A 25,681-nucleotide genomic window follows, 5' to 3' on the forward strand; every position below is an offset into this window, starting at 1 on the left:
CAGAAATAGAAGAGTAAGAATGCCCCTAAATATACATCATTTGTATAGGAAATCCCAAGAAATCAACAACAACAACAACAAAAAGCAAAAGCATACAAAAATTCCTAAAACAAATCAGTCGGTAATAACTTCAATAATGACGGCAATACAAGAGCAATCATTTTTCCTACATACTACCTATAAACACTGGAAAATTAAAATTTAAAATGTGGCACCCATTACAGTTATTTTGGAGAAAACTAAATATACAGTATGGATTTAAGAACAGCAAAAGCAATCTTGTCAAAGAATGAAATGGGAGGCCACATCAAGGCCTTCTATGTAGCACTAGTGATCAAGGCAGTACAGTTCTGATGGAGATACAGACATGTGGTTCAATGAACCAGCATATAAAATTCAGGAATAGACCCAAAAGCCAGAAAATAAGTAGCAACCTCAGCCTCACACCCTACATACTTTAAGCCTCTAATGGATCATAGATTTAAATGCAAAGCATAAAATAAGACATTTAGAAGAAACCATAAGATAACATATTTGAAGCCTATAAGTTTAGTAAAAGAACATTCTTAAAAGTGATAGCAAAGTTCTGATTACATGAAAAAAAATAGACCTTATTTAAATAAAAACTTTAAAAAAATTTTTTTTTGTTTAATAAAAGACTCCGGTATTAACAATCATAATACAAAAAAAAAAAACTACATGTATAAAGGCATAAATTGGCCTGAACATATTTTATATACAGAGATATGAAAAATTGTGCCCTGTATGTGTAATAAGAATTATAATGCTTTCCACTGATAACATGTAGTTAAAAAATAAAATTAAAAAAAAATTTAAAAAGCCAAAATTAAATTGGCAAAATTTCAGCTTTAGGATAGCTAAAAAAAAAAAAAAGAGGATATAAAGAAGCTACTGAATGGGTGGAAATATTGGTGAAGGCCTCCTATCCTCCTATATAAAGAGTTCTCAAAAACTCAACAATACAAAACACAAGCAATCCAATTAGGAAAGGAGGAAGAGATGTCTCACTGAAGAGGATATATGAACAGGAAACTAGTACATGAAGAGGTGTTCAACAGCATGAGCCACTAGGGAAATGTTGATGATATAAGGCTGCTGTCCACGTGGCTGTGATTCTGGAGGGTATGATTCCCTGGGTTGAGAGAGGCTCTTTACCAAGGCAAACAGGCTGCAGAGTGCCCACTGCACTCCTGACTGGGAGGCAGATGCCCTTCAGGGAAGCAGGCATTGTGGGCTTGGAGGAGAGTGTCGTGGGGAGGAGGTGAGGTTGCTCTGGAAGGGGGAAGGTGAGCTATGAGACCCTAGCTTAAAGGCAGGAATACTGGAGCTAGGGAGGACAAGACAACCATTCATGCCTTCATGTCCACTGAACAAGACAGGGAGTCTCAGGGTTTCCGGGGAAGCCAAGGAGACATTTAACATTCTCCTGAGCTTCAGGAGAACTGATCAACCAGGCCAATCCAGCACCTCCCATAGTCTTCTCACTAAGGGACCCCACAGATGGAAGAGAAAGAGATAGAGACAAGAGAGGGAGAGAGAGGTGGATGGGCATTTAAGTCAAATGCCATCCCGAGTATTTTAGATTCTCACCTTACCATCTGTTAGTTGGATTGTGATCGGCCAACAAATAATAAGACTCACATTCAAAGATATCTATCTGCACATACCACAAGGTAGCTCCTAACTCATAAAGATTCACACAGTCAGGGTTCCATGAATGTCATTTGTGCTTTTCCAGTTCAAAGATAACGCACCTAGGTAAACTGCCTCATTTTAATACATCAGGAACCAACAACTAGGACACCATGCTCCCAAGCCAAATCTGTCACACGGCCTGGGGCACACGCTCAGACCTGGGGCACATGCCCGCTGGCTAGCTGGAGTGGTCTCTTCCTCATACGTTTTGAAAATCATGAGAAAAGGATTGCCCGAATATTAGTAAGGGTCAAGACAAGGGATAAAGTTGTTCCCGGGCAATGAGGGAGGCACTGTGAACAATCACTGTGCACCTGAGCAGTCGCAGAGTGCAAGCAAGGTCTGCAGCCAGCTCTTCCCAGGGACATCAGAGACTGGAGTGGCCCCTCCCGGGACAGCCTTGCTGCTTTTCCTGAGGGAACCAGTTTGGTTGGTGTTTCAACGCTGCACTCACTGATCAGCCAGGAGCCAGCTGAAAGGAGATTTATTTGAAGAGAAGAAGTAATGACTTCCTGTCCCTGCCAGCAGGACTCCAAATACATAGGACACTGATGCTCCAGCTTTACCCAGAGGCTTCCATTTCCCAGCAGATCCATTTGTATTGCTCCCCAAGGCTCTAGAAAAAAAAGCAATACCTTTACCCAAAGCCTTAGGAAAAGCGAATTTGCTCACATCCAGTTACCACGTCAGGCTTTCATTTCCCTCGGGGACTCTTTTCAATCCATTCTGGCTCTAACATCACACTGTGTTACGGAAGACGAAAACACTTGAATGTCAAAGTACAAATCAAGATGCAAAATGTCAGATGGATGCCCAGACAGACCCTGTGTTACACGTATCACGTTTTAAGTTAAAAATACACCTGGGCTAACATGCAGTGCTCCAAAGGACCAAAACTTCCTGATTATTGGGAAACAGGCTGACCCAGGACCCTGCCTGGAGGATTTTCACACAGCTTGGCACACTGGGCAGAGACCTGATTTTCAACAAGAAATTTTTGCTAACAAAGCAAAATCGACCACTGAGCCACATCCCCAGCCCTATTTTGTATTTTATTTATAATATCCTCCGGCCTCAGCCTCTGGAGTTGCTGGGATTACAGGTGTGTGCCACCGTGCCCAGCTTCTTCTATACTTTTTTGCTACATGCTTGGACTATGCTCCCTTAGCCACCCACTCTGGGAGGCATCCCCATGGTGCCTTGTCTTGACAAGTCCCAGTTCTCTAAGGCCACCCTCTGGGCTAGGACTCTCTCCTCTCCCCTCCATGAGACCTTCAGTTAGCCAAGTTCTCACTTCCTTAAAAGTCCCATCATACATGGGGAAGCCCATTACCCACTGAGCATCCCCACTGAGCATGGCCAGAGTCACACACTCACTACACTCTTGGCATGTGGGTAGGTGCCCTTTAAAGTTCTTTTTGATACCTTTTCTGAAACGCCTTGGATCATCCTTCTCCATATTCCCATCTTCATTTAGAATCTGACCTTGTTTCTTTGGGCTTTTTCGAGAACATTATATTTACCAAAGTTGAACAGCAGCAATTTTTGCCATCCCTACACGGTATTTTTTTTTCTTTTTTCTGCTTTTTGTTGTTCTTTTTGTTTTGTTTTGTTTTTTTAAGGTTTTGTTCTTACCTTCCTCCTTCTTTCCTTCTTTCATGTATTAAACTGACTCTGGATTGCATCTACTTGACCCTCCTCCAAGAACTTTCTTTACCAGGAGCCTTCTTCTCTTATACCCATAAAGCCTCTCTTGACTGGCATCTTTTATTAGCCAATAAATACCAGAAGATTTTCCTTTTTCCAAGTTTTCTAAGGAATCTCCATATTGCTTCCCAGAGTGGCTGCACCAATTTGCAGTTCCACCAGCAATGTATGCATGTACCTTTATCCCCACATCCTCAACAGCACTTACTGTTGCTTGTATTCTTGAAAATTGCCATTCTGACTGGAGTGAGATAAAATTTTAGAGTAGTTTTGACTTTCATTTCTCTAATTACTAGAGATGTTGAGCATTTCTTCATATATTTGTGGATCAATTGTATGTCTTCTTCTGAGAAGTCTCTTCAGTTCCGTAGCCCATTTTTATTTGTAGTTTATTTTGACATTTTTCACATCACTCCAATCACTTATTTAAATTTTTTTTGAGTTTAATTGTTTATTTTTATATGTGCTGAGGATCGAACCCAGTGCCTCACACGTGCCAGGTAAGTGCTCTATCCCTGAGCCACAATCCCAACCCCTCCAATCACTTTTTTAAAAGCAAAGTCCAGGGGCTGGGGCTGGGGCTCAAGTGGTAGCACACTCGCCTGATATGCATGAGGCACTGGGTTTGACCCTCAGCACCACATAAAAATTAAAAAAAAAGATACTATATCCACCTAAAACTAAAAAATAAATATTAAAAAAGCAAAGTCCAGCTAGAAACTTATTTTTAATGTTTAGTTTTAAATCTTTATTTTAAATACTGTTTTACTGTCTTATAAAACATTGTTTTATGCTTTGTAGTTTTTAATTCATTTTCTTGCTTTTATTCTTTATGTATTTGCCTTTAGCAATGGTAATACAATTGATGATTTGAAATTTTTCATTGTACAATGATTTGAAATTTTTAATTCTCTATGACAAAAGATAAACAAACCAGTATACTAAGACCTCCTATACAAGACAAAGAAAATAGCAAGTTTTAGTTTTTATCAGTCTCAAATACATTTTGTGGTCTTCATTAATTCAATAAGAGATTTAAAACTGGGGGTTTCATTTGTCAAATGATTATTATTATTTAAAATAAGTATCTTCTGTTCAGATACATTTTAGTTACTTATGTTAGTTATTTAATTTGGTTTGATTTAATAGTATATTTACAAACATTAATTAACTAATTGACTTTTATAAATACATGTTTAACTAATCTTAGTGGAAAACACACAGAGGTCCTTGTCTCGCTTTGACAGAGACAGAAAATAGAACAATGAAGGCATAAGAGCTCTGTTTAACAAGGCTGGGACGGGCCACATTTTACATTAATTTAATCCTATTGAAGTGAACTTGCAGTAGATAATATCTTATTTCAGAAAGGAAACATTAAACACAGGCAATCCTTATTAACTTAAAATCATTTTATGAATTCAGATTTCTTTTTTATTTTTTTTCCAAAAATTCAGACCTACCATGATTATAGTGGCATCAGGGCTACATAATTCTATGAGTTAACTTCGGTTTTCAACATCAAACCTTTTGCTGAATCTGAATCATGAAAGTCTGCTGAGCTTTTTAAAATCCCAATGGGTTTTTTGTTGTTGTTGTTATTGGGTTTTTTTTTTTTATTATCTTTTTTTTTTTAACAGCACCAGCTCTGGCATTCTTGCTAGGCATTGCAGATGTCTTGCAGAGGTTGTTCTGTATTCTAAGCTAACACATATGCAGCATGCTATGATTTGCACATGATTAGTCCCCACCAAAGCTCATGTTGAAATTGGATTCTCAATGTAACCATGTGGAGCCATGCAGGGACCACTAAGAGGTATTAAATCAGTAAGGGATTAATGCCTTTGTTTGGAGAGTGAGTTCTTGCTCTTGCAGGACTGAACTGGCTACAGGATTGGATTGTTACTAAGAATTCCACTTCCTTTGCTTGCTCTCTTGCTTCCTCTCTCACCATATGACCTCTCTTTGCACAAATCCCCTAGTTATTCTGCTTTCCAGCCATGCTTGAAGCAGCCTGAAGACCTTACAAGAAACCAAGCAGATGTGGCATTGTGTTCTTAGATTTTCCTACCTTTGGAATTATGAGCTAAAATAAATCTTTCATTTATAAATCACCTAGTGTTAGTGCTATAACAACATAAAATGGAGACACGCCAGATTACAACAGCAGCAGCAGGAGGAGGAGGAGGAAGAGGAGAGGGAAGAAAGTTCTGTGTGGAACGTTTGTGTTTGGGGCAGTCACTCTGGGAAGAGGTTTTGGGCTGCCTTCATAGTAAATCAGTCACTCTACTGTCATGTATAACTAATTAAAACAAATTTTAAATTTTATAAAAAAAATTAAAAATATCAGTCACTGTGAGCCTCTGCCCTAGTGTACATAATTTGGATAGCCTCTTTCTACTGTCATGTATAACTAATTAAAACAAATTTAAAATTTTATAAAAAAAATAAAAAATATCAGTCACTGTGAGCCTCTGCCCTAGTGTACATAATTTGGATAGCCTCTTTCTACACAAAAGAAAGAGTTCTTATATATATTTTTAAATAATATTTTTTAGATAATGTGATTTTAAAATTGCCTATCTTATTGAGAAAAAATAAGATGTGATTATGTCAGAAGTCATGGTGTGGTCAGAGGAAACATGTGCTGGAAATGTCCAAGGGCTCCCATCAAGACACCTTCCCACGCAACTGCAATGCCAACCAAGGGTGAAGAGGGAAACAAGACTCCGAGAGGATCTGCTGTTACCTGGAAGAGGCCAGTTGCAGAGAGTAAAGAGTTTCTTCACTGCTAAAAATTATACATTAGCCTCCTTGTGGAGAAAAGAAAACAACAACAAAAAATAGGTATTTAAGTAAACTTATACCCTGAACATTGTGCTATGAGCTTCATATGCCTCTTTTATTTGATTTTCACAACAACCTGTGTATTGTTGGATAGCATTATCCCTACATTACAGAAGACTGAGGCCCAAATAAATTGCTCTAGAGAGCTGAGATAGAAATTCACTAGAATTGTTACATACTAAAGTTCTAGAGTTGTCCTTTCCTATATAAAATAAAAACGCGGTTTTCATTTCACACCTTTGTGGTCAGAAAAGATACTGGGTATGATTCCAAACCTCCTATATTTGGTAAAACTTGTTTGGTGATCTAACTAACATGTGACCTCTCCTGGAGAATATTCCATGGATGCTTGGGAGAAATGTGTATTCTGTTGTTGTTGGTTTGAATATTCTCTATGCCTGTGTCATAGCCAAGCCAAAGTGACTCCATTTTGTTTAGTAACTCCATCCTGTAAAACAACCATGCCAAGTAGAAGGGTCAAGACCAGGGCAAGATGTTCTTTTCCTTTTGCTATAGAAATCTTTAAGAACACCGAACTACCTAATGGGGTATTGTTTCTGTAACTGGGGTGACTGGGCTAATTGTGACTGGCTGTGTCCCTCCGCATGACTGCACTCTCCTGCTTCTGTAACCTGGCTTGCTTGCATTGCTAGACCCCTGAACGTCCCTTTTGCGGTTTTCAGGCTTATAAGGAGTGCCCTTTGCAATTATTTGGGGCTGATAAAGGGAACAGCTTTAAGTTCTTGTAGCTACCAGTGTGCTTCAATAAAGGCTTGATTCGATTATATGTGAGTGGTCTGGAAGTCAGTTTATGAAGCCCCAGGACGAAGCTTTAACTATAACACCTGTTAGATCCATTTGGTCTATATAGTTGTTCATGTCTACTGTTTCTTTGTTGAATTTTTTGTCTAATTGTTCCACTATTATTAAAAAAATAGGGTGTTAAAATCTATTATTAATATATTGTTGTTTATTTCTCCTTTCAGTTTTTTTCAGTGTTTGCTTTATATATTTAGGTGCTCTAATGTTGGGTACATATGTTTTTATAATTTACATATGTTGTATCTTCCTGGTAGATTGACCTTTTGGTCATTATATAATCTCTTTCTTTGTCTCTTGTCATAGCTTTTGACCCAAAGTCTGTAAGTCTATACCCCTGTTGTCTTTTATTTACCATTTGAAAGGAATGTTTTATTCCCATTCCTTTATTCAATTTATTTGTGTCCTTATATTTAGAGTGACTCTCTTGTATATAGCACATTTTTTTTAAATCTCTTCTGCCACTTTATGTCTTTCAATTATTGATTGGGAAGAATTTATCAGTGCCATTTGTTAATTGTTTTCCCTTCCTCCCTCCCTCCTTCTTTCCTTCCTTTCTACCTTCCTTTTTTTTCTTCCTTTCAGTCCCCACCCTCCCTACCTTCACCCCTAGGAATCAACTCCAGAGCTTTGCTTATGCTAAGAATGTGCTCTTCTACTGAGCCAAACCTCCAGCCCTATTTTACAGGCCTCTTGTTCCTCTTTTACTCTCTTGCAGTCTTCCTTTGTGTTTCATTGGGTTGTTTTTATATTAACATGCTCTGGAAAAGCTGCCATCTGCAATACCACATGATGCTTACAGATAACAATGGTGTTAGAAGGGAAGTTAAGTGATCTAGCCATAGTAAGCAAGTGCTGTAAGTGAAATAAAAAGGATAAAGTAGAATTAGAGAGAGTGTATCCAAAAACAAAGAGCTCTCAAAGGGATTTTGAAAATGTGTCTAATCCCTATATGCACAATTTCGTTGAAGGAAATGTTTTCCCAAAGCAACCATGCCTCCCATGCCCTAAAAAAAGTGGAGATGGATGAATTCTCGATTCTGCAGTCTTCTCTACTAGGTCACTGCCTGAACCCTGGTGCTCCTGGCCAGACAGGTCTGATCTGGATAGAGTGCCAAACTTCAGGGTGGCCCCTCCCTGCCCTAGCCATTGTCAGTCACCTGGGTATTCTTTGGGTGGTGAACTCTAGATTCCAGCAAGGATGCTTTGTTGCCCATCAATATAGTATGTGCAACCCATGCAGTCTGTGCTGCAGATCCAAGCACACAGACAGGTCAGGAAGAGTGGCCTCCCAGAGGCATGCCCACCTGCCCTGACTCCCAACGTGGGCAGCTCTGGGTGTCTGCAAGTGTTATTCAAGTAAAACTCCAAGGTCAAATAAATTTGAGAAACACTGGCTGAAGAGCAACACAGGATATTCAGGTAATTAACCACAGGGCTCCGCAGGGTTCTCCAACAACTGAATCATATTATGCAGGCTTTCTAAAATGAGTTTGACCTGAAAATCCTCTTTCTTGAATAACTCTAAGCATCAATGTTCTAGGGAAATAGCCTTCAAAAGAGGAGAGAGAAAAGGCTGCAGGACTAAGAATTAGGGAAATATCAGGAGCCAGAACTTATAAGAGGTCATATTTTAAAATTGTGTCTCTCTACAAAAGTATAAGGAGCAAACACTGCTTGCATTCTGTATCTAATTCAGAATTATTCTGACATTATATAAAAGTACCTTGTCTGTCTGTTTCACTCTAAACCAAGTATCTCCTCTCATAAATCTCACTTCCAGAACCACCAGGCTCTGGTATTCACCTCTCTATTCAGGTGTCTGGAGGCAGCTACCGAGTCTCCTCCACACGCCTTTCCCACCTGCAGCCCTCAGTTCCTTCAGCTCCTTCTTAGTCAAGAAAGCTCTGGAATCCTTGGCCACTCTCAGTCAGCGGACCTAAGCTAGTTCCTCAGAAAGTCTCTCATCTCACATTTTCAACCCAAAGCCACAATACCACGTGTGTACAGGGTACACTATTATGTGCTATTGTAATATTTACATATCGTGTATTACATTTTCTATTACATTATTAAATACTATTATTTAACATTATTAAAATATTTTCCTACCACTTTACCATGAATAACACCGACTTCCTGAGATCTTGAAATCTTAGTAAACAGAGATTATTTTGCTTCTTTTGCTTCATCATCTTTAAAAACTGCTTTAACCTTTCCATATTATAGAGTAAGATAATCTTGGAAAACTTAAAAAATGTTACATATTGACATGAAAATTATAATAAAATTTTGTAATTTTTTTTTAAAAAGGAGCTTGGAGGTAATCTTTCTTTGTAGGAGTAAACCAAGGCCTGAATAGTAAAGTAATTTGCTACCTTTGTTTTCTTTAATATATATATATTTTTAGCATATAACATGTGCTGGGCATGATTCTAGTTATACTGTAGTGGAAAAAGCATGCAAAATTCTCTGTTCTACTGTGACTCGTACTCAACTGTGAAGAATTAGTAATTGAATTCTTTCTGTTATTCTCTTCCCTTTCTTCCTCCCCCTCCTCTCCCTCCCTCCCTCCCTCCCTCTCTCCACTCTTCTCTTTTATAATAGTTCTTTTAAATTTATATATATATATATATACATATCTATATATGTAAATGTAATGTCCAAGATCAATGCAAAATGTTATATTTAAAGCTACACTTAATCAGTCTGTTCCTGGGTGAACCCAACCCCCAAAATGGAATAACTTCAGTGAGATGAAATGGAAGGAAATAAGATAGTTTTACCTTCCAGATCAAATGCCTCTCTGACAAAATGTAACTGTTTAAAAAGAAACATTATTGTGGGTAGTCTCCCAGCAGAACATCACTGAGAATGTTTTCCTAATTCAAGTTCAGAAGCACTTCTACCACAAATTTTATTGTCAGAGACATGCTATAATGCTTGTATGTTGTTGACAAAAATGAAGAAACACAGCAAAAATAAAAATGTCATTTCATACAAAAGGCAACGTTTCTAAGAGTAATCAATTCTTTAAACATTTATTGCTTGTTTTACTGAGAGCTGATTCTGACTTGTCATTCTTTATTAAATCATTTATCAGACGTTTATCACACTGGAGCCTGGAATAGGCCTATGGGGATCACAGGAAAATGAACAAGGTATTCTATGTAGCAGGAGGCACAGACATGGGTACCAAACGGGACCTGTAAAAGGACACACCCCTGTGACAATCTATGACTGCCTGATTACCAAGGCATTGTTCACCCTGCACCTTGCACCGTGAGCCGGTTACCAGCGTTTGGGAACTGGGTGGGAGGGCACTCAGATGAGAAGCACACTGTGGGTCAAGGACCCAGAGCATGAAAGTGAAAGTCATTCTGGAGAGCACATGCAAAGGTAGATTACTGGACCATCAAGGAGGAGACAAGGACAACTCAGTTTGGGGGATCTGTTTCACCACACTTCAATTGAATGCACATATCAAATGACTCCCATCCTGGTAAGTTAGATCCTCCTGTAGGACGTCCATCTAGAAGAAAACTGCAAAGAGCATCACTCCAAACCATGTAACAAAAAAGTCCAGACAAACCACAAGCCAAAAATCATTCTTGATCCCATGATAGAGTCAAGGCGTAGGCACAACTAACTACCCTGAAATTTAAATAAAGGGAGCTACCTGCAAGAAGAAACAGAATATAAACACCTGCTTAGCTGTGGAGACACCTGTAAAATACTAATTTGAAGAGTTCGACTCCAAACTTAGAACAAATTGGCCAAAGTCCAGAATATGGGAATCCTGGGACTTCAGGTCAATGAAGAATTCCACTCGCTCTCACCCTCCTCACCATGGTCCTCACTGAGCGCTCACTGTGAGCACTCAAGAAAGCATCCTTGTCGTGCAGGACTGGGATTGGCAAAGGGTCAGCGTCTGCTGCCAGAGGGTAGAAGACCAGGCTTGGATCCCCTACACAAGATGTTTACAGACCAAAGTCCTAAACCACTGTGACAAGTGCAGCAAACACTACATCCCCAGGGCACTGATGAATACCCACAGCAGCCGGGAGACAGAACACAAAGCCTGGAGCACATGATAATAACTTTGGGGAGAAAGCCAAGAGCACAGAAGGAGGCTCTCTCTGAAAATCAATGCAAAGAAAAGAACTAAAAATGAAGATGCAAAAGACATGCATAAAATCACTGAATGGCAAACCAGTCTCCATTCTAAACAGGAGGTAGTACAATCTGAAGACTACAGTGCACTGAGTTGTTGCACCATAGCAACCACAAATCTGAAGTCAAGATTGAATCAAACCCCCACATTAAAGCCCTAATAGAAGGAAGAGCATCTTCATTTCTAATATTGGCCTTATTTTCTACTATCTACCTCTTAACAAAAAATTTGAAACATATAAATAAGCTGGGGGTCGGGGGAGGGGGAACACAACACAAAAGACAATGCAATAAAAGAAACCACCCTGGGGCATAACATTTTCAATTTAGATATTTTGAATAACTGAGATTAGTATGTTAAAAATGTCAATTATGGACACATACAAAATCAAATGAGCAATCTGAGCAGAGAGATGGAAAGTATAAGGATCAAATTAAACGCTAGAATTGAAAACCATATTAACAAAGATGAAAAATGCCTTTAACAGATTCACCAGTAGACTTGACAAATCTGATAAAGCAATTGGTGAACTTGAAGAGAGACCAATAAAAATTACACAAACTGAATAGGACAAGAAGAAAAAGAGAAAAATGTAGCACAGTATTTAAGAAGAATAGGACAATGTCAAACCATCTAGTGTGTGTAATTGGAATCCCAGAAATTAATAAGAGATGGAGAAATGGGCAGGAAAAAATAGCCAGGAATCTTTTGAAATTGACAATATCAAACCATAAATCCAAAGAGCACAGAAAACATCAGATGCCAAAAGCAAACAAATCAAAACCAAACTTAAGTGTACCATATTCAAATTTCTAAACACAAAAGACAAAGAAGATCTCAAAGGTATTCAGAAAAAAAAAAACACATTACATACAGAAGACCAAAGATAAGCATAACAGATTTATTGTCAGACTATGCAAATCATAAGATTATGGGGTGAAACCTTTGCATTTCTAGAAAGAAAAACAAATCAAAACAAAATTCTATACCCAGGAAAAAATACATTTCAAAAATAAAGGAGATTCAGCAATTCCACTAGTAGGTATATATACAAAAGAATGGAAAACAAGTGCATGCGTGAGAATGTTCACAGCAAATTATTCACAACTACAAGAAGGTAGAAACAGCCTAAATGTGCATCAATGCTTGAATGGATAAACAAAAATCTAGTATATCTATGCAATGGAATAGTATGCTGCCATAAAAATGAATGAAAAAGAGACAAATGGTGGATGAGAAGCTTCAGACTCTTGTTCCCCCATAGAAGCACTTAATAAATAACTAGAAGCAAACTAAAATAACTGTATATGAGCTCTAGAAACCAGTCAAAGATGTACAACAACAAAGAAAACAATCAAGAAAAAGTCACATTCACCATGGTAGGAAACTTTGCTGTGTTTTTACTCACACTTGTCCCATACCTTCCCTAACATGACATAGTTTGGGAGAAGAAGTTAAGTACTCTCAAGATTCCCTCAACAAACCACAGAGAATAGGGAGAGCTAATTCTTCAGTATTCTAGCATAGCTAAGAGCTGTCAGATGGACAGATCTCTATGATGCCTAACCAGAAGTTCAGACAGCCAAAGTGACATATATTGAGTCTCAGGCTAGTAAAAGCCACAGGAGGGGGTAAACCAAGCCCATGAATGCCACAAGGGAATTACAAACTTTCAGGTACCTGAGGCAAGAAGTTATTGACAGAGGAACACAATAGAAGAGCCAAGGACCTGGGAAAAAACAGGAGTGAACTCTTAAGGAAATTACAACATTTAAAAGCAGCAATGTATGCAGGCAAATTGGCCGGGAGATTACAGAGTTGAGTAGGATATATGCCCAGAAAGGCTGGATAAGACCTTAGACTTTCATGCTGAACTGATTAGTAAAGGTCTCTCCATGCACAGAACCAATCAGCAAAGATTAGGAGAAGCGGCTATTTTTTTAAATGTCAATTTTCAACAAAAGATCATAAAACATACAAATAAACAGAGCCCAGAAATAACTCCTTACATATATTATTAAATGATTTTCAAAAAGGATGTCAAGACCATTCAGTGGGAAAAAGGAATATATACAAATGATGTTAAAAAAAAAAACCTGGATCTCCACAGAAAAAGAATGAAATTGAAACTTTATCTTACATCAACTACATAAATTATCCAAAATAGATTAAAGAACTAAACAAAGAGATAAAACTATAAAATTTTATTAGGAAGAAAACACTGAAGAAAAGATTCATGACATTGAATTTGGCAATGAGTATGACATCAAAAGACAACAAAATAGATAAACTGGATTTCATCAAAATTGAAAACTACTGTGTAGCAAAGGACAAAATCAATAGAGTGAAAAAGGAAAACCACAGAACATAATAGCCAATGTGGTAGAGGTGAAGTAGCATCTCATCGTGGTTTTAATTTTCACTGCTCTAATGATTACCTTCATATTGGTTGATAGCCAAAATATATAAATAACTCCTATGGTTCAACAACAAAAAGACAAACATTACTAATAAAAAAATATCACAGGAATTGAACAGACATTTCTCCAAAGAACATATATAAATAGTCAATAAGCACAGTAAAAGATGCTCAATATCACTAATTGTTAAAGAAATGCAAATCAAAATTACAATGAGGTACCAATTCACACCTATAAAATTGGAGATGGAAGAGAGAGAGAGAGAGAGAGAGAGAGAGAGAGAGAGAGAGAGAGAAGAAGAAGAAGAAGAAGAAGGGAGGAAGGGAGGGAGGGAGGAAGGCAAGGAAGGAGGGGATAACCCATATTAGAGAATATGGAGAAATTGAAAGCTTTGTTGACTGCTAGGAAAAGTATAATATTATGCAGACACTTTGAAAACCAGTGTGACAGTGTTATGGTTTGGTCTGAAATACTCCCCAAAGGCCATATGCTAAAATCTTGGTTGCCAACCTTTGGTGCTTTTGGGAGTGGTACAAACTTTAAGAGGTGGCATCTAGTTAGAGGAAGCAGGTAACTTGCAGTGCATCTTGAAGGGTGTGTATTGTCCCTGGTACACTATTTCTTTCTCTTTCTCTCTGCTTCCTGGCCACCATGAAGCAAGCAGCATTGCTCCACTGTATACAATTTGCCATGATGTTTGACTTTGCCTCAGACACAAAGCAATGGGGCCAAGATACCATGGTCTCAAACCTCTGAAATCATGAGCAAAATAAATCTTTTTCACTTTAAGTAGGAAATCTTTAATAAATCTTTCCTCAGGTATTTTGTCACAGCAACAAAAAGCTGACCAACACAGGCAGTTCTCAAAAACCTAAACACAATTACAATATGATCCCAGCAGTTCCACTTTTGGGTATACATCCATAATAAAATCAGGGTCTTGAATATATATTTACAGAAGCATTATTGACAATATCCAAAAGGTGAAGCCTCCCAAGTCTCCATTTTAGATGAATTGATAAACAAATTCTGATGTGTGTGTGTGTAGGGAGAGGTGGCAATTAGATATTTTTCTGCCATAAAAACAATCAAAACCCAAAAGACAAACACCTCTATTCTGTAAATTGGGCAAAGAAATACAAACTTCTCCAAAGAATATACACAAATGGCTAATACGCATATGAAAACAAGTTTGACATCACTTATCTCCACAATCCAATTTTCTTAAATTATTTACACCACTTTAAGTAAACCCTCAAACCCATTTATAACCTTCCTATAACCTATCACCTTCCCATCCTCAGGTCTCGGTAACACAAACCTCTTTTTGTGCCTATAGATTTACTTTTCCTCACCCTCTCCCTTCTCTTTTGTGCCATTATTGTAATATGTTCTGCATCTTTATATGTAATAAGGTTAAAAACATTATCTTATATTATTTTATTCAATTTCACTTAAAATCAACTAATACAAGACAAAAGCATTTTTTTCAGGCTCTTCTACATACTGATCTACTTATTCAAGTTATTGCATTGTAACTTCCATTCCTTTCCTTATACTTCTTTTTAAAGCAGATATACTAGCAATTTATTCTCTTGAGTCTTTTGTTTTAAATCTGGCCATGGCTTTTTCTTCATGTCATTTTTGAGGGATAGTTTTTCAATATATGAAAATATCCCTTGAGTTTGCATTTTTCTTATGTTTGCGTTTTTTCTTTCGGCATTTTAACTATGTCATCCCACCCTTTTATTTATTTATTTGTTTGTTTATTTATTTATTTGTTTGTTTTAGGCCTACATTGCTTCTGCTGAGAAGCTAGCTTTTATTCTTACTGTATTTCCTTCATGCATGAAAAGTCACCTTTTCTCTCTTCTGCTTTCAAAACTTTCCCTTGACTTTAGTTTTAAACATTTTAATGATGCTGTTTAGACATAAATTTCTTTATGTTTCTCCTACTTGGAAATCATCGATCTTCTCAGATGTGTAAATTAAACTTTTCGTCAAATTTTGGAAGTTCTTAGTCATTATTTTTTTACTATTTGTTCTACCTCTTTCTCTTTCTCTTGACCTTTTGAGATTCCTATCATGTGTGTTGGTAAGCTTGATGATATCACACAGGACTTTAAAGCTCTGTTCATTTTTATTCACTCATTTTTCTTTTATTTATTTTTTTCCTTCTGTTTGATCTCTATTGATTTATTTTCAAGTTTCCTGAGACATACCTCCACCAGAACAAATCTGCTATTTATATCTACTAGTGAAGTTCTTTTGGTACTGTATTTTAAAACTGCAAAATTTCCGTTTGATTCATTATTATATAATTTATGATTCTACTGATTCAGTGATTTAAATACGTTTTCATTCATTCTTTGAACTTTATTTACATATGTTCAAAACATATCAGTTTTGAAATCTTGTTCTTGTAAGTCCTACATTCAGGTCCCCTTGGAGACTAATTCTATCAGTTGCTGGGGTTTTCCTTTTTATCTACATGTCTCATAGTTTTTCTGTCCTGTATCAGACAATTTGAAATCATATATTTTAGAAACTCGGGATTCTAGGGAGCTGCTACTGTGATTTTATTGACTTGTTTTCGTGACTTGCCTGGACTCATTTTACAGATTCTGTCTCTCACACTAAGTTTAGTCACTGATATCTTGATTGGTTTTCTCTGATGTTTGCTAAATATCATTTCAAATCTGGCTGGCAAGGGGTCAGCATAATCAGCAGTCAGATGACTGATCAGGGGTGATCCTAAAACACTTTGCCCTGGAATGACTTCCAGCTGACGGCAGTGAATGTGCATGGAGGTTGGGGCATGAGTTTGCAGCTTGGATGGTTTACCACTCCACCACCTTTTACCCTCTGAATGTGTGAGGCTTTTCATGTGAGCAGCAATGAAGAGCCCGTGAGGGTCCTCTTCAGTCTCAAGTGTACGTGCAGCCTGAGGCATGTTCCAGCTGTCCTTGGCCTCAGAGATACAAGAGAGCTTACCAAAGCCTGCCCTGGATGTCATATTCCCTGGATCACTATCAAGTGTCTGGCTCATCTGTTTCTTTCATTTGATCTTTTTTTAAGTGCAAAAGCAATTCAACAAAAACAAATGGTACTATAATGATTAGACGTCCATATGTAAACAAAAATGAATCCTTATTTCTATTTCATACCACATTCTGGCTTGGATCAGAAATGTTCCCAAAAGCTTATGTGTTAAAGTATTTGTCCCCAGTGCATAGTATTCAGAGGTGGGGTCTTGGGAGGTGATTGGACCATGAGGGCTCTGAGTTCATCAGTGGTATAATCTATCAGTGGATTCATAATGGAATGGCTATTGGAAGGTAGTGGGGAATTTAGGAAGTGGGGCCTAGTTGAAGCAAGTGTGTCACTGGGGGCCTTTGAAAGGTATATTTTGTCCTCAGCCCTCTTCCTTCATCCTCACCACCCCCCATTCCCTTCTCTCTCTCTCTTTTTCTGCCTCTGGCCACCATGTGGTAAGCAACTTTGCTCCATCACATATTCTCCATCATGATATTCTGCCTCACCATGGGACCAGAAATAACAGAACCAAGACCCAAAAACTGAAACCTCTGAAACTGTGATTCAAAATAAATCTTTCCTCCTAAAAGTAGATTACCTTAGGCATTTTGTCACAGCCATGGAAAGCTGATTAATAAAATACACAAAATATGACTCAAAAGGGATTATAGATTTAGAGGTAAATATAAAACTTTTAGAGGAAAATCTAAGAGAAAAATTTTTGTGACCTTGTGCTAGGTACATATTTCTTAGCTATAACACTAAAAGCTTGATCCACAAAGGAACAAACTAAAATGAACTTGTAGTCCCCTGTGTTTATAATTTTTACAAACTTTTGTCTAAAAAGGTACTTTTATAAAAATGAAAAGACAATTTTACAAAACACATAACAAAAGACTTGTCTTTTGAAAATACATGATTTTGAAACCTTTCAAAACCTTTCAAAACAATAAGAAAACAACCCAACTGAAAAAGAACTAGAGATCTTAGACAGATATTTCACCAAATAATGCACATGCATAAAAATACATTCAACATCATAAGTCATTAGTGAAATTAAATTAAAATCGCCATGAGATACCACTGCACACTTATTAGAATGGCTAAAGATTCTGGCAGAACCAAGTGCTAACTATTATGTAGGAAACCTGGAATTTGCACGAATTACTGGTGGGATTCAAATGATAAAGCAACTCCAGAAAAGTTAAACATCATGAACCATCTGGTCTCACAATCCCATTGCTAGCTATTTTTCAAGATAACACCACAAAAACACTTCTGTGCAGACTGTAGTACCTCTATGCAATGGAATACCACTCAGCTGTAAAGATCTCAATAAAACATGCTAAGCAAAGAAAGCTGGATTCCGGGTTTGTTTTTTGTTGTTGTTGTTGTTTGTTATTGTTGTTTAATTTTGGAGAAGACAAAAATTCAGAGACAAAGGACAAATAGACCTTAACAGGGACTGGAAGCAGGGATAAGGGAATGAATATAAAAGGGTACCGTGGAACTTTGGAGGGATGATGGAAAACCATGTCAGAGTTAGGGTGGTGAACCCACCTGCCCAAGCCCATTGAACAATATTCTAAAAGATGGCAAAAATTGCTGTATGTAGTTCCACCTTGATTGCAGGACCTAGCACAGTGGTCCCAGTGTCCGCTTGTCTCTTTCTATCAGGGTGTAGATCCTGATGCCAAGAAAAGGCCCTGATTCTTTTTTGAGTCCTGAACTAACAAAACTTGGATGAATTCCAGTGACTTGAGACTATGAGAGTCTGTGGCAAGAAGTAATATTGAGGCTGAAGAGGTGGCCGAATGAAAAGGGGTCCCCTGCATGGACCCATGACCCTTGCACAGACTCCCAGATGGGTCCACAGCTGAGCTTGCCAGCATCAGTAAAACGTTCATAGGGGGAGCAACCAGGGGACCTGGCCAGCCTGGTGCCTGCAGGTCCAACAGCTCCCCAAGCTGTTTACAAAACTGGAAATCTCATTTTTATAATCACTGACAATACCGATTTATCTTGTTTATACAACCAGCTTTGAATGAAGCAGAACTGCAATGGAACTAATGGAGTGACTAATGTAGCCACAGATGCACGGGGCTCTGAAACTCAAAGCTGGCATCTTACATTGCAGAACGGTCTTTTCTGAAAGGACCAGAAATTTATCACACATGTAGCTCAGACAGTTTTCACAAATATAAAGCTGATAGCAAATTACGTATGGGGCATCTCACAAATTTTTGGTAAACTATTACTAAAATCTGACAAAGTCATGTTATCTACGTTCTTTGGGGTTATTTAAAATCCACACCTAGTGAAAATGACGAGCTGGGCTTGCAAGAGAAGATCATGTGAAAACAGTCTCCCGCCATTTATAAAAAATAATTCCCGATGAATCTTAGCTAGACATTTTCTCCTGTCAAGATGTTCACGATATGGGTTTTTTTTTTTAAGTGATTTTTCAGGATTTGTTACCAAAATAATGTCTATGGGATTTTTTAGCTGTGTTGGGAGTCTTTTCATTAATTCTTCTGCACAACATAATACGATTTGAGAGAATAAAACTGCCTCCAGCAGCACACCATCAGTCCTGCATCATGCTCACGTGCTCACTCATTCATTCACTCAATCATTCATTCATTCCACAAGCTATTACCATTTGCTGTAACTCGTCATTGCTCTAGTCATTGAGAGGCCTGCGTTGTGGCCCAGTGGGTCAATTCAATGTCGAGGCTGGCCTCTCTGCCTCTACTGTGCCAGAACTCCCTCCACTTGCTTCTCTCCATCCTCAGCCTGCACAGCTTCCTGGGCCTGTGGTTTCTGATCCCAGCAGTGTCACTCTGCAGCAACAGTGACAGTCTCACTACACAGGTAGCATCTGGCTCAGCTGCACAATTCACCTCTGTGAAAGGAAGATCTTTAGCCATTGCTGAAGAGATATCGAAACCTAGGACACTGAAGTCAATAGGTATTAAGAATGGAGATAATGGGATCTGTTTTTCTGGAACATTCTGCAGGGTACCTGAACCTGCCTGAGAGGGATCCCTCTGTGGATGCAGTTTTTGCTCACCCAGAGAGACCCTAGTCGTTGGTTACCATGTTTTCCTGTGTTGCAGGGAGACTGGGAGATGGCCCTCCATGGGCTGCACGGTGCCCACCCATGGACTCAGAGACCCTCCATAGCTTACAGGACAGACAACACATGGCTATAACTCCACTGCTACAACATGTTCACTAAGTAGGCCTTGCCCCCCACATGCTGCATACAGGGCTGGACTGTGGAGTAAACTCAGGACAAGGGAGTAGCCTGGCAGGGACAAGGCTCACTGGCCCAAGGAGGTGCTGTTGGGTCCCTTTAATTCCCATGCTCTGACTTCACTTTTCTTATACAGGGCTTCCTGAGAGGTGCTTCAAGGGTAAGGAGCCAGGATGAAATAAGCTGAAGTGGGTCCTCACCTCTATTTCTGCTTCTGGTTTATTCTAACCTTTAATTTTAACTTTTCTGGCTCAATTAAATTCACATTTCCTGCATGGATGAACATTGTGACCCAGGAGTGTTTTTATGTGTTTGTATGGCCATCTGCCTGCATTGCTATTGCCAGGATTAAATGACGTGTCCGTGGTCCCCAGTCTCTGACCTCAGGAGATTATATGAACCTTTCAAAAGAAAGGAAAAGGGAAAGGAAGGGAAGGAAAAGGAGGGGAGACAAAAACTTTAGCACCAGCTTCCAGAAATGTATGCAATACTGTACAATACACAGCTGTCCCCAAAGTCATTCAAAATACTCAGAAGGCAGGTAACAGTATCACCTGACATGTGCTTAAAACTTATTTTGAAACAGAACTTTATAGCAGAGTGGGGTGCACCACAGGCACATGAGCTGGGGACGAACCTCAGTCCAGGCCCCTTTTGACTTCTGATGCCTACTTGCTTTCACTGGTTACTGTGGCTGAAAGAGCTCCTGGTCAAATAACTCAGAAGTGGCCATGATTTGATGTTAATCAGATATAAGTCTATGAGTGGACCTGAAGGATTAATCAGAAGTCCAGAAAATGGGTTGTTTGTTTTGCGGGTAGGGGAGGGAGTGTCAAGATTTCGCAGGTTTCTTGGAGATAATTTCTCCCCAGAGAAGACAGACCTTAGCTTATTAAGTAAGATCTTCAAAAAGCCTGAATTCAGGAGAAAGAACAAAAGCTACGTACGCCAAAAGCACCAAGAAAGCACCAAGAATTTGTATGTGCCTGGGCACAGCAGTTCCACATTTGGACACTTCTGAAAAACAGGGAGAACCCAGTGCTGCCTCATCTAGAGATGTGGTCGAGAGTCCTGAGGTGGACATAGGCACTCAGGGGTGGGTATGTTATGGGCCAGGCTATATGGGCAATGACCAATCAGACTCCATTTTACCCTGCGACTCCATGTCATGTAAGAAATGCTTCTCCCATGGGAAAGCCCCTCCTCCGTACCCATTAATAGTTACCTAGCATAACATACTTGGCAACACAAAATAGCAATTCTTTTACAATGTAAAATTGTTCTCTTTGGTTTCCACTTTTCTTGGGCAATGTACCTTGTCAGACATTGATTGTTTAGACGTTAGTAACCATTCTCTAACATGTATTGAGTTAGGGTCATTTTTACCTCCTTCCCTTCTGCTTGCTGCTATACCAACTTGGAAAGTCCCGTGGGAAATACCAATGTACCCACTGCATTGTCTCGCTAACTGCCCAATTCAGCTTCTGTACTGCTTGCTTGCAGTTACATTAACCCAGATGTGGTTTTTGCCTTTAAATATCATAAAATGCTCAGGGAAGGGGCTGCTCTTTGCAGAGATAGCTATGGGTGTGTGGGGCAGGGCGGGGCAGTCACCAGCTGGCTGACTAAATAAAGACCCTGGACAAAACTGGGACTTAGTGTGTTTTCTGAGTGACTTGTCCCACAACAGGTAGAGGGTAGGGCATGCAGGCTTGGGTGTGCAGTTCATTCCCCTAAGAGGTGATATGTGCTATAAAACATGGCATATGTGCAAGAGGTGGTTCTGGAGGACTAGATGCCCCCACTCCAAGAAAAGTGGGTTATGAGATGAATGTCTACACATGGTCTTCCTCAGCCTGTTTAGGCAACAACTCCAAGTGGGTTGGAGTATGACAATAAATAGCAAAATCATAGTAATGCACTTCTTTGGCATTAGTTGGTACTGCTGGGCTACAACCTCAGGGTCCATGATTTAAGAAGTGTCCAGTAAATAAATGTGCACAGATGCTCAACAGAACAATCGTCACCTATATCACTTATCACTCTGAATGACTGATAAAAGGAAGTATGTTAAAGAGCCAGGATTTAATAGATAAATATAGAATATGGGATGTGCCCCAATGATAGAGCACTTGCCTAGCATGCATGAGGCCCTAGTTCAATATCCAGCACTATGAAGAAAAGAAAACATACACACTGAAATAGACATCCTTCTTTCCAAATTGTTTATAAAATAATATGCTCTTAAGAGTCTATTCTTGTTAAAATGCCTACACCCCCTTTTTGTGGTTGTTTTTCTTTTTTTCACCCCAGTACTGGGGATTGAACCCAGGGCCCCATGAGTGCTTAGCCAAGTGCTCTATTACCAAGTTCCAGCTGCAGTCCCCTACACTCTTCTTAAATGCCAATTTTCACCTAGAAGTTCCACGTAAAAGATCGTATCTTGAAAGATCTATTTTAAAAATTAATGAATTTTTAATTAATGCTAAGATAAAACACACTTTGTGTCTTTGTCTTCTCCATCTCTGGTTTTCTTGAGGTTAAATAGCTGGAAACAAATTTTGCAATAGTTGGGATACCAGACTGAGAGAGCAGGGCAGATGTTTCAGTGCATTTTAAAGCAGCTGGGAGATACTTCACAGGACAATGACTTCCACTTTGTGAAGTCAATGAGCTGTAATTCTGGGGGCAGCTGCACTTTAACCTCACCACAAGACTCTCCTTGGACTGCGTGGTACTGAGGAGTTGAAGTAAGCACATTTCCACTGCTCCTGACTGCTGTGCTCCAAGCAGTGCTGAGCCCTTATCCTATGTAGAATTCTGCATACTTGACGTAGATGTTGTCTTTGTTCAGAGTTGACTGGGTCTCTTCACAAGAACTCTTTTAGACAATTTTAAGTGTCTTTTTTGTTGTTGTTGTTGAAATTTTAAGCCATGGAAAACTCTCATCCTGCTTCTAACCAGAGTGTTCATGTCTTAATAAAAGCACAGCTGTTGACCCAGTTTCCCAGCCCATAAACTTAGGATTCTCCTTGGATATTCTCTTCTTTCTGTTTCTTACCAACTAACTCCACGGCAGGCTACAAGTCAGCCATGTGTCGAAACCCAGCACACATGCTCACCCTCACTTTCTGATGCTAATACTTCCCCCCAGCACCATCTCTTCCACAACCATCTCTCTGTTTCTTCCTGGGGTCCAGAGCTTTTTAAATTGGAACCAGTGCCAGACAGAATGGCATGTACTTGCAGACCCAGCTACTTTGCAAGCTGAGGAGGGAAGATCACTTGAGCCCAGGAATTTGAGGCCAGCCTAGGCTACATAATCAGACCCTTCCTCTGTCAAAAATAAAATAAATAAAATAAAGACGGGATCCACATCAAGTTCGCAAGGCCTGAGAGCAGGGTATTTTCAGGAGGCAGAGTTCTGGGGGCAGCGGCAGGGTGCCCACTGAAGTAAGAAGAGCTCTTCGCTGTCCCCCTCTTCATGGAGGTTCCAAACTCACAGCTCTCGCTCGGCCACTCTTAGCAAGACTGTCTCCGTGCACATCCCTGTTTGTAGGACAGGAAGGGTCTTCACAAATTATGTGGGTGTGTTTCACGTGTACAATATGTAACTTGGTAGAATGTATAGAAAGGCTCTTTCTGTGTTTCACCTTATGACTTTTTCATTTGACAAAGGTGCACAAGCGATGCTCATTCAGAAGACACCGTACTTCAAATTTTGATCTTTTCCTAAACTAGCAACGCCAAGCAGTGATAATGAGCTGCAGTGCTCAGTTGGCCACAGGATCAGGAAGATAAATGCTCAGTACTCAACAGAGCAAATACAGCGTGGCTGAGCCGTGAGTCACATGCATTAAACACACCTTTGATTTTCAACTTACCATGGGTTTATGGGACATAACCCCTTCCTAAATGGAGGAGCGTCTGTACTTAAATCACTTGAATTTTCCAATTTAAGGGAGAAAAAAATCAATATTGCCTTTTTTTGTGCTTTCTGCAGCATTTTAATTGAGTTCTTTAGTCTTTAATGCTCATACACTGCTATGGTTTGGTTCTATAATGTCCCCCAAAGGCCCCTGTGTTAAAGGCTTGGTCTCCGGAAGGCTACTATCAGGTGGTTGTGGAACCTGTCAAAGATGGGGCCTAGCGGGAAGTGTTTTCATCACTGGGGGCACGGCATGCCCTTAAAGGGACCTTCTTCTTTCTCATTTTCATTTTCCAACTAATGCACGCCTGTAATCCCTGCAACTCAGAAGACTGAGGCCAAAGGATTGCAAGTTCCATGTCAGTCTTAGCAACTCAGTGAGACTCTGTCTCAAAATAATAAGGGCTGGGGATGTAGCTTAGTAGTAAATTGCCCCGGGGGGTTCAATCCCCAGTACCAAATAAAAAGAATGTTACACGCTCAATTTGTTATTTTCAGGTAGTAATATCTGGAATAAAATTAATTCTAGCTGGATAAAAAATATGTAAGAATAAGACAAAACCAGCTCCACTAAAACAGAGCTGATGAAGATCAGTTGAAGAATAAGACTGAGAGAAATATTAGTGACAAAAGGGCTGAGTCATGAAAAGTAAAGCAGCCCCAGGAGTGGGCTGAATGTTTCCTAAAGGGCATTAAGAGAGAGAAATAATTCCCATGTTAGCCACCCTAGTGTCTTTCCTGACTCTCTGGGACAGGTCTGACTGAAATGGCACTCCTGCTGAAAATCCAACCAGGTAAGTGCTTTTTGTTTTAATTGACCTATTGTAATTGTACATTTTTATGGACCATAGTGGGTTATTCAATGCCTGTGCACAATGTGTCATACTCAGATCAGGGTAATTGGCATATTCATTGCCTCAGACATTTATCATTGCTTTGGGTTGCAAACTGTAATTTGTCAGCTTTGCACTACTAAAAGAGAACATCTAGCATAAACTACTACTGAAAAGAGGTTTAGTTAGCTTACAGTTCTGGAGGCTCAAAGTCCAAGTGTCATAGCACAGGCTCTGTGGCAAGGGCCATCCCTTGGCTGAGTCCTGTCATGGCAGATGGCAGTGGTGGGAACAAGCAGATTGCATCCAGGAGGCAGAAGGAGTGGGAGGGGCCAGTCTTGCTCTTATATGACAACCCCTCTCAGCAGACCTAACTGGGTCCCACAAGAACTATGCTAATCCCTTGTAAGGACAGTGCCCTCAACAACCTTGCCAGCTCCCACTAGGCCTCATCTTTTAAAACTTCCACCACCTCCTAAAAGTGCCACAGGCTAGGGTCCACTCCAGTCACATGGATTCTCGGGGGATACCAAAACCATATCTGAACCATAACAGGAACATTCAAAAATCCTCCCTACTATTTTAGAATACACAATTAATTTGTGCTAACCAAAGTTATCTTATGTTGCTACAGAATTTAGAAGTTATTCCTCCTCTCCAGTTGCACTCCTGTACCTACTAACCATCTTCTCTCCATCCCTCTCCCACCTTCCCTTCCCAGGCTCTGGTAAGTGCTATTCTGCTCAATGTTTTAGCTTCTACACATAAGTAAAAACTTGGGTAGTTGTCTTTCTGTGCTGACTAACAACATTTCTCATATCTTCCAGTTCTATTCATATTGCTACCAAGAAAGGGATTTCATTGTTTGTGACTGAATAATATTCTCCTTACTATAAGTACTTTTTTGCTGGGCATGGCTCGCCTATAATCCCAGCAGCTGAG

The 25,681-nt window shown here is 39.4% G+C and overlaps 1 protein-coding gene across 2 annotated transcripts in view; it reads right to left on the bottom strand.

Moving 5' to 3' along the window:
* Oca2 (OCA2 melanosomal transmembrane protein) overlaps nt 1-25,681 on the bottom strand; it is a 338,081-nt gene that overhangs the window by 7,711 nt on the left and 304,689 nt on the right. The window contains exon 24 of one of the 2 annotated variants that reach the window (XM_078049109.1): nt 2,152-2,332. The exons of the other annotated variant lie outside the window; for it this stretch is intronic. Within the exon in view, the coding sequence (XP_077905235.1) occupies nt 2,167-2,332 (166 nt within the window). The 3' untranslated portion in view covers nt 2,152-2,166. Of the gene's footprint in view, nt 1-2,151; nt 2,333-25,681 lie in introns of those variants that run through there. 2 annotated transcript variants of the gene reach the window in all.

Source organism: Ictidomys tridecemlineatus, chromosome 5 (assembly GCF_052094955.1).
Source record: "Ictidomys tridecemlineatus isolate mIctTri1 chromosome 5, mIctTri1.hap1, whole genome shotgun sequence".
NCBI classification, from domain to species: Eukaryota; Metazoa; Chordata; class Mammalia; order Rodentia; family Sciuridae; genus Ictidomys; species Ictidomys tridecemlineatus.